Below are 10,016 nucleotides of genomic sequence, written 5' to 3' on the forward strand. Positions count from 1 at the left end.
TGGAACCCAGGCTGGAGAATAGGAGAACCCGCACACCCCTTAAGTCCCCAGCCCTCTCTAACTAAAGGAGGCCCCTAGCCTCCTCTCCTAACTCTCGAACGCTCCCCTGCCTGGCTGTCGACACTCTCCCACTGCGGTCTACAAGCTCACAGTAACAAACAGTACGGACTACTCTCCAGCTACCCCGAATGAAGTCCTCGCTCTGTCTTTTAACCCCAGAGTTTTTTCAGCCACACGGCTGTCCATGGTTGCGCAATCAGCCACAAATGTCCCCTCCCACAACAGGTTCACCACACTCGTCCCCCCATGAAGAAAGAACTTGTCGTCGAGAGCAGGATATGTCGTAGTCTCTAGACGATGGAGGTGGCTTCCTTGTGCAGCCGGGGTATGGCTCCTGGTGTTCTGGTGCCTCAGGCACCCCCCCGCTCTAAAGTCACTGAGGGCTCCCCCGGCCCCCGGCCCCCAGAGTGTCCCCCCCCCGGGCATCATCCATTCCCATGTACTGAGAAGCCAATGGTCGCGGACGCCAAACACCCACATGCTGGTAAGGATGTCTCTCACCTGGATCAGACACCCGAGATGATGCATGTCCCTCTATACGTCCCCCAGACACAGAGATGATGCATGTCCCTCTATACGTCCCCCAGACACAGAGATGATGCATGTCCCTCTATACGTCCCCCAGACACAGAGATGATGCATGTCCCTCTATACGTCCCCCAGGCACAGAGATGATGCATGTCCCTCTATACGTCCCCCAGAAACAAAGATGATGCATGTCCCTCTATACGTCCCCCAGACACAGAGATGATGCATGTCCCTCTATACGTCCCCCAGACACAGGGCCGGGCACAGCTGCTGCTACTGGCTGGTCCTCCCCCGTAGACTCCGGAGTCAAAGTCGGCCCCCGTCTCTCTCCACCATCACGTCTCTCCACCATCACGTCTCTACACCAGCACATCTCTCCACCAGCTCGTCTCTCCACCAGCTCGTCTCTCCACCAGCTCGTCTCTCCACCAGCTCGTCTCTCCACCAGCACGTCTCTCCATCAGCACGTCTCTCCACCAGCACGTCTCTCCACCAGCACGTCTCTCCACCAGCACGTCTCTCCACCAGCATGGCTCCCCAGCGGCCCAGTGACAATCTCTACTTAAAGGCCCTTTGTATCACCGTTGCAATAGGACAATAGGACAGCCCTTGTTTTCTTTCTTTATTCTGTACCCATACCAACCCCCCTGCTGAATAATATTGGAAATTAGCCCGGAAGTCATATGCAGCCTTTTGCTGCTTGGAGGCCCTTGCCTGGTGCCGTTTTAATGCCTCCACCACAGTAGAGAGGGTATCTGCGGTTCTAGTCACATAGTCGGGTAAACTCGTCTTAAAGTGCCATCCCCCCATAGAGTATACAATAATCAAATCAATCGTTTTCTACTGTTAAATTACAATTATTGTATTGGATGAACAACTGCATTGTTACACTTTTCACAGTGTAGAAGTGAAATATGAGAAGCAGATGCGTCAAGGGAAATTAACATTTAGTTTACACTTAACTTGAAAAATATTGTCAAATATGAATAATGGTTGAATAATTAATATAATGATTACTCTTCTGCACTACAAAAATATCATATTTGAAACATGTATCATGTCTTTTTTTTATCATGTTATGAACTGGTTGGTAGAATGAATGGTGAATATGAATCTTTTGAGTTGATGATTCAGAAAAGTGGCGTTTGTTTCACAATATACGTATATAATATATATTCATATGGATGGATTTGGGGTAAATTATCCCAATCTGACAGCTGTCCTCAGTGAATTGGACACAAAGCTTTTCAGGGACACACAGGTTTTCAGGGGAACTTCAGACAGGAAAATGTTTACAAGTGTTAACAGTTTCGTTTTTATGTTAAGAGTTTTTAAAGTTGAGCGCACACACATTTGGTATTAGCATCAAAGCAGTCGGAAAGTACTTCATTATTATTGTCATAAATCTAGACTAGACCAATTGAATTGACTAGGCCACGTCACGTACAACAGAGTTTCATATCTTTATCATGAAATAACTGAACTGGATATCACAAGTAGGTGTAGCCTACGTCTTAATCAGTTTCGTCTGTGATCACCGTAGTTTCTATTTAGGCCAATGTATTTTATTGTTTTATCTGCCGTGGGGAGAGAATCACGTAGGCCTGAGGAGAGTTCTCGATACCAGTGTAATCTCTTTACCTATATTTCTGGAAGTTGCCAGACATGCCACCTGTGGTCAGCCAGGGGGAGGAGGCGCGTCTGTTGACTGCACTTCTCAGCACTGAACTTGAACTTTTCACATCACCACTGAGAGTCAGTGAAACTTCCGCCTCTCAACGAAGCGCAGCGCATGTTTCCTTTGCCGAGTTGGCATCCATCCTCGCAAATTGGAGTTATTAGTTCTTGGCCGTTGTAATTATAATTAACAACGTAATTATTTAGGCCACTTTTATATGTAACGGACCGTTTCCCTCTATGTGCAACATTATTGGTGTTAATATGACCAGTTTGAAGGCGTTTAAGGAGCAATTTGGTAAGTCAGGCAATTCAAAAGTGACTACTTCTCATGTATGTCTTTTACATTTTAATTGACCGGTAATTAGCCTACACTATGAATGTAATGAATGTAATCGTGATATTATTTTCTATCGTGAATGCAGAGGTTAAACATGTGTGTTAATGTGTGCATAGCCTAATAGGCAACTATGACAATAGGTATCGTTTCATTAGCCTTTGCCTATCTTTTAACAATGTCTCAACTATTAATAATAGTGTCGGCCGACACATCAGTTGTCATATACGCAATGGAAAGCCTGTATTTGATTGATGAAATGTCAATGAAAATGTCAATAATATGCCCAGCTCTCGTTCCTCCAAGCTTCAACCACAAGTCGCAACTTACACATAGCCTACACACATATTCGTAAACTTAAACAAAAATGATATGAATGTCATCCTAGTATCAGATGATTGTGTCGTCTTGGTGTATCTAGGCAACAGCGTCAGACTACTCTATTTTAGGTTTTTAAACTATTTTGGCAATCAACCCTGCAAGAGCTGGTGTGGGTGCAGGCTTTTGTTCCAGACACATGGCCAAAACACCTGATTCCATAAATCATAGTCTTTAATCCAAAACATCAAGAGTGGGAGGGAGTGATAACCAATCTGACCAACACATTATCATGGACATCTAATTATTCCTGGCCTCATAAGGAAATGTTCGCAGCTAACGAATGTGGTAAAATGAATGTTGAATAAGATTCATCAGATGGTGTTACTGCAAAAAAATAAATAAAATGCACCTACTACTCCAGCCCTCGCCATGTGAGATTAACCAACCCGACACAGATGCATGTTTTGTGTGGTGGATGAAAATGCAAATCATCCTTCGAGCTCATGTGCTTAAAGTGACCGGTGGGCTGTTTCATTGGACAGATAGATACCTGTTGGGTCTCCTGAGCGTGGTTTTCAGTGATACCACTACCAGACTGTGGCACACAATGCACTGATTCTTTCATGTAAATGTCTGTGCAATGTCTGCCGTCATCCATCCTCATGTCTTGGTGAACAAGCTCGCTATTCTTTTGCATAGTTTCAAAGTCATTGTTAATTACCATCTCTGCTGAGGCATACAGGAGGATTCTCTATTGAATAGAATACGGCTGTCAACTGCAGCAGCACATGATTTAACTCACAGTATAGGGGCCTTATGGCGTGAAAAGTCTTCAATCAGTTTTCTTTAACTACTGAACATGATGGAACTTGCAAGTTTGCAATCCCTATACATAGCTTGAGCCAGCATCCACCGCAAACACACACACTAAATCCACAATCATCCACTATGCATAGACATGGTAACTTTCAAAGCTTTTATACCATGTACATATTTTGCTTTTAGTTATAGAAATGTCAGGTATTTAAAACATCATTCAGGTATTAGCACACCATTCATTCAGCTCAATCCATGCCATCTGTGCAAAGCAAACGCACCAGTGCACAGTCTGATAAGACGTCGGAAAACGTTACTTATCCTTCCATACATTGAAGGTATGGGTGGTCAAAAAGGAGAAAATCTAGGTTCATCTCTGTGGAATCATGGCCCAGAGCGATCTATTATGATGTGGTTTATATTTCATCTCTTGAACTTCAGAGCGAGTAGTGACATGTCTCCGCATTCCCAGTGAAGGAGAAACAATGCTCGACTGATCCGGGGCTCTGCTTACACTTGCTGATTAGCGAACGTGGGCCTGATATGTCTCAGATAGCACTCATGAGTTGAGCATGGTGGGATGAAACTGAATAAGCATCGTTAAAGGGTCCGTGTACAAAGGTTTTTTGCAACAGCAATAACATTTGTAATAGCAGCAGGAAACAGGAGGCATAACACACGTGTAGAAAACAGCTTCCTCTGGCCAATCAGACGACAGGCTTCTCAGATCACTTCCATTGAATGAATGAATGAATGAATGAATGAATGAATGAATGAATGAATGAATGAATGAATGAATGAATGAATGAATGGTCTTTATTGTCATTAGTACAGTACAGGTACCATACAACGAAATTTGGGAGGGGGGGCTCCCCTGGTGCTAGGAAAAAAAAAACTAAAAACAAGAAGGGAAAAGAGCTGGTTTACATAAATAAAGGCTATGTACACTATCCACTATACTATACTATACAAATAAAACACTGTGCTGTACTCTATGCTATGCTATACATATCCTAACATTTCCTATCTCTGAACCTTATGTACCCGATTGTCATATTGCACATAGTGTTATTGCATAGTGTTATTGACTGACTTTTAACTGGCACTATCATCTTGCTGTCTGGCACTATCCTCTTGCTGTCTCAGGATCATCTATGACTAAATGATTATTATTATTTTGTAATTTAGTGACTTTCTTTGTAATTACACAGTCATTGAGTTGAACAGTTTTGTTGCACAAATGGAAATAGTTACAGTCCCTATTCTACTAGTGCAAAACAGATACCAGCCAGGTTGTTATTGAAAAAGAGAATATATTTAGTTTGTTTGCTTTATCAGGATCCCCATTACTGTAGCTGTTGTACTGAAACTGCTGTACTCCCTGTAGCCTAAATCCTGTCTGGATAACCTACATGGATGAATACATGTAATACATAAATAGTAATAATAACCAAAAACTACTAAAATCCATTACTATTGAATTTGAAAGGAATTACAGGTACTAAATATACAATATTTGATCTCTGTTCAGTCACAACCAGTCATGTTCCCTTTATTCAGCATAGTGGTAGTATGGCTTTGCAGTGTAACTCTTGGTCATAGTTCAGCCTCCATGAGGAACATCAAAAAAACTATGTGAGGTCTTGGCAGCATTTGCTATCTTGTGGGTGATATGGTCAATAAATAGACTGACTTACTCCCATTGAGTCACCTTACCTCTCCATACAGTAGTAAATGTTTCAGTGGTCAATTGGAATGGTGAATCAGACACTTGGGTAGAGGTGTGCATGTGTGTGCATGTGTGTGTGTGTGTGTGTGTGTGTGTGTGTGTGTGTGTGTGTGTGTTTGGTAGACTTCCTCCCATTGAACAACTTAATTCTCAGTGGTTACATTATCACTAATAACCTTGCTCATTTTGCCTGTTTGCGGAAGCTACAATTGTATGCCCACCCTAGTTCACTGTTGAGCTTGTTTATATTCCTGCCTAGTTTATATGTTCTCTTCATGAACATATTCCTAAATGTTGTCTATAGAATCTTAGTTCACTTGAATGCATTTTTCAAATCCACGGTTCCCATCCAACTTTAAGGGAGTGTCAGCCTTGTGGAGTGTAACTTAAGAAAGGTCAGAGCCACTCTTAATTTGGGGCCCTCAGGTCTCACACAATGGCCTTACAGTGACGTAGACTGATGCAGGCCTGCACAGCCTTGCAGAAGTATTTCATAGGGCTTAAAAGGGGGCTTTGTGCTTCTCTTAATACCTCGTCCATACTAAAACTGTGTTGATTCACATACACATACATTACCAAGTCTTGAGTACAATCTAAGGAGATAATGTCCTCAGCCTAAGTTTACTATAGTGGTGTGACGTCACAAGGCATGATCAGTATGTCAGTGTGAAGTCACACTGCTCACCACTGAACACATTCACACATCAACATTGACTTGGTCTAATTAAATCAAAGACAAGATGACATATGACAATTATGCTGAACTCTCATCTGTTGTATCTCCTCTGGTTCTGTTCTTATTCATAGCTTTGACACCTGTGTTGTCTTTACAGAAAGAACCATCTCCGAACCAGTAGAGGACACAGATACTAGTAGCTTCATGGCAGAAATGGTAAGGCTAGTAAGTGTTTTTATCTACAATGCATTTAGTGTCAGATTTTATAAAACATGTAAGACATAGTATTTATTTCTTCTTATAAAATAATATAACATGTCTAATTATTTAATCTGTGTTAGAGTCTATATTGCTTTCAAAAAGGCCCTGTGTAAAAGCATTAGCACAAAGCTGAGCACAATATTCTGTGATTTATTTTGCCTAGGGACCAATTGAGCAACAAGTTGTAACAAGCTGCTCTGCGTTATCCTAAACACCAGAGTGTAGTTTTACTCCATGGTTACAGCCTTTCTGATTTGCAGTCTTTCTGATTTCTGTAAGCAAAGCTTTGAGGCAAATACATAAAAAATATATCGACCTCAAGTGGCTAGTGTACGTTTTTCCAACAATGCTGATGTTTTTGACTTCATTTCTTCCTCTCTTAGTCCTTGAAGTCTAACTATCCAGTCCAAGTCACAGAACCTCAAGGTAGATGCCCCAATCCTAACCCATGTATCTGTTCACACAATGTGTGCCTGTCAGTTCTATCAGATGAGAAAGTAAATGTAAATGTACCTTCTCCTTACAGATACAGTGACATTGCAGCTACATTCTATGCCACCTGGTTACCTCACCCCTCCCTCAGACAGAATAAGGCAGGTGGGTGGATCCTGTGGAATACTTTTTTCAGTGTTATTGTAGTGTTGTAATGTTGCAATGTTTCTTTACAGGATGAACCCCCTGTAGCACATTCTACTTGATAAAGCTCTAAATCAAGCACCTCAGGATCAAACACATACTGTAATTACCCCAGGCTGTCTGTAATGTTTTAGCAGAGGGGAAATAGTGGTTGGTGTCAAATCCCACAAGATCTTTTCACCATTTCATCGTTTGCGAGTCATCACTTTTTCCATAGGAAAGGTAGCTCAGGGGTGTGAGTTTTGCGGTTTAGAAAGAAAGGCTTTTCCTTTTTCATTGTAAATGATCAATTAGATTGTAGAGAGTGATACTGAATCATATTACAACACAATGTTTTTATATTCCCCCCACCTGCTGCAGCCAGTAGAAGATGGTGTAGAGTGTGTCTGCACAGGGTCCATTTCACCAGGTAAATTCAAAGTTATGAAACTTTCAACACATCACCCTGGACAGCTGCAGTACTCTTATACATGATAATAGTTGTTGAATCATACAGTAAACGTGCAAACACTGTGAATCATTAAAGATGGCTGGTAATGTTTCCCCTTTACCCTTTTCATATCAGATTTCCCCAAGGAGCTGCAGTTCTTGAACAACCCCTGTGAGAAATGCTGTTGCCCACCTCCCAAGATCAGTGACCTAATGGACGACAAGGACTTGCTGGACTTACTGCGCCTCAAGCTGGACCCGAACCATTGCACTGTCAAGAACTGGAAGAACTTTGCCAGCCGCTGGGGTATGAGCTACGACGAGCTGACTCTGCTGGAACACCGGACCCAGGGCTCAATGTGCCACAGCCCCACGCAAGAGTTCCTGCTGCGCTACAACCAGAAGACTGTCACTGAGCTCACCGAACTCTGCCGCGTCTACCAGCGCATTGACGTGCTGCGGCTTCTTCAGCGTTGGATGGAGAACGACTGGCCCTCCCGCTGGCAACAGGCTAATTAACTCCTAGCCCCCCCCTCCACAGACACACACACACACACACACACACACACACACACACACACACACACACACGCATGCACGCACACACACACACACACACACACACACACACACATACACACACACATACACGCACGCACACACACACATACATACACACACACACACACGCACGCACACACACACACACACACACACACACACACACACACACACACACACACACACACACACACACACACACACACACACACACACACACACTTATCTTGCATCACAATGACCAAAAAGTTGGCTTTAGTCTCCACCCCCATTAATTATACATTTACGTTTTTCATTTAATTTCGCTCTATCGAATCAGCAACCACAGAGGGACGTGGACCTTTTGTTAGAAGAGATCAATTTATACATAACAACCAGTGATTCCCAGCTTTTGGTTGTGTTTGTGTGGAAATGGAAGACAAGTGGATGACATGTTATAACTCCTGCGGAGTTTACTGAAGCAGGACAGGACTTCATTGTGGACTGATCATCATTGTGTACTTTTTAGCTGCACTATATTTTTCATCAACTCAACCAGAACATTTAGGGATATTACTGTAAGTGTCCCCACTACTCCCGCGACCGCCATTACCCAACATTTTATTAACCGCAGACACTGACTAAATCCGATCCTTTTTTCATGTCTGATTCTTATGCCAGAATGTTCACACTACTTTTACAAATGATATATCAGATTTCAATAATCCTTACTCCATATCATGATGAACGCACTGTTAAGGGGGGATTAACACAGTTAAACTTAAAATCGGGTAAATAGAGAGCATAAAAGCTTTGAAACAATACCAGCCACACAAAGTTAGATCTCCTGTTCTAGTACTGTTGTGTTGTACCTTTCTAGCCATATGAAATGTACCTGTCTCATCCAAGAAGAGGAGGGAAACATTACTCTGGGTGTAAAATATCAATAGACAATTAATGTGAGGTATTGGTATCATTGGTTCTGGTATCATCAGAATTCAAAAGTCATCATATTCTCTGTATTTCTTTCCATTAAGACAGCTAGAAAATAATCAGACCTGTATTGGATATGCAAACAAATCGGATATACACTAGGTTCCATTTAAGCTGCAGTGTGACAATATGGGCAGTGTAACAACCTGTTAGTGTAATTATGTTCCCAGTAATTACAGGTCTTACTACACAGGTGTGTATGCCCAAGGGTGAACTTTTGAGGCAGCATGATTTCACTCTCTTTACAAATTGAATCCATACTTGGGATTTGAGATTTGACGGTTCAGTTACACATATCTTACATAAAATTGTATACTTACGTCTAATTCTTATTTGGATGTTCTGATTGTGGTCACAATATTCTCCCCAACTTAAAATAAATAAAAGCTTGATGTCTTTTAATTTCTATTTATTTCAAAATCTTTATTTGTTTATACCAAGTTTCTTGCAAATCTTTGGACCTTTTTCTTTTTTTTGTAAAAGCTTTCAAAGATCATATCATCAGCAATTACATGAATGATATTTGTAAAAGATAAACCTTTGAAAAAAGAGTGATCAGGCAACCTATTTGTTTTATTTACATCTGTGTGTGGGATTATTTCACCTTTATTTTGACCTCAGTGTTGAATATGAAATCAAACTTTAATTTAAAACCAGCCATTGTCTTAAATACATTTCAATTAATCATGTAGGAATTGTTAAAAGGCAAAATTAAAGTTTTCATATAATTGTTTATTGAATATAAAAACATGCATTGAATAGTTTAATAACATATCACTGTTTAACATCTGTCAATGTTTCAGATTGCAATCGCTTAGGTAAAACATGTGGTCTGAATTATATGTGGGACAATACTCATTAGTATTATGAGAGACAATAGTCATTATTAAAGTAATGCTGAACAGTGTTTGAGAAAGGTTAACATAATTTAAATATCAGTTTAAGTACACAGCTTATTAAATATGAATGTATGAATATGAATATAGATGTAGCATATACAGTAACTGTAGGTA

The 10,016-nt window shown here is 41.2% G+C and overlaps 1 protein-coding gene across 1 annotated transcript; it reads left to right on the forward strand.

Annotated features, from left to right (window-relative positions):
* Nucleotides 1–2,505: 2,505 nt before the first annotated feature.
* edaradd (EDAR-associated death domain) lies at nt 2,506–7,989 on the forward strand (the record flags this gene model as incomplete). Its single annotated transcript, XM_080545910.1, has 6 exons — nt 2,506–2,563; nt 6,302–6,360; nt 6,789–6,831; nt 6,932–7,002; nt 7,402–7,450; nt 7,607–7,989. 6 exons carry the CDS (start codon nt 2,506–2,508, stop codon nt 7,987–7,989), a joined length of 663 nt encoding a protein of 220 aa, XP_080402036.1.
* Nucleotides 7,990–10,016: the final 2,027 nt, after the last annotated feature.

This window comes from Nansenia antarctica, assembly GCF_963989245.1.
Source record: "Nansenia antarctica genome assembly, chromosome: 1".
Taxonomy (NCBI): domain Eukaryota; kingdom Metazoa; phylum Chordata; class Actinopteri; order Argentiniformes; family Microstomatidae; genus Nansenia; species Nansenia antarctica.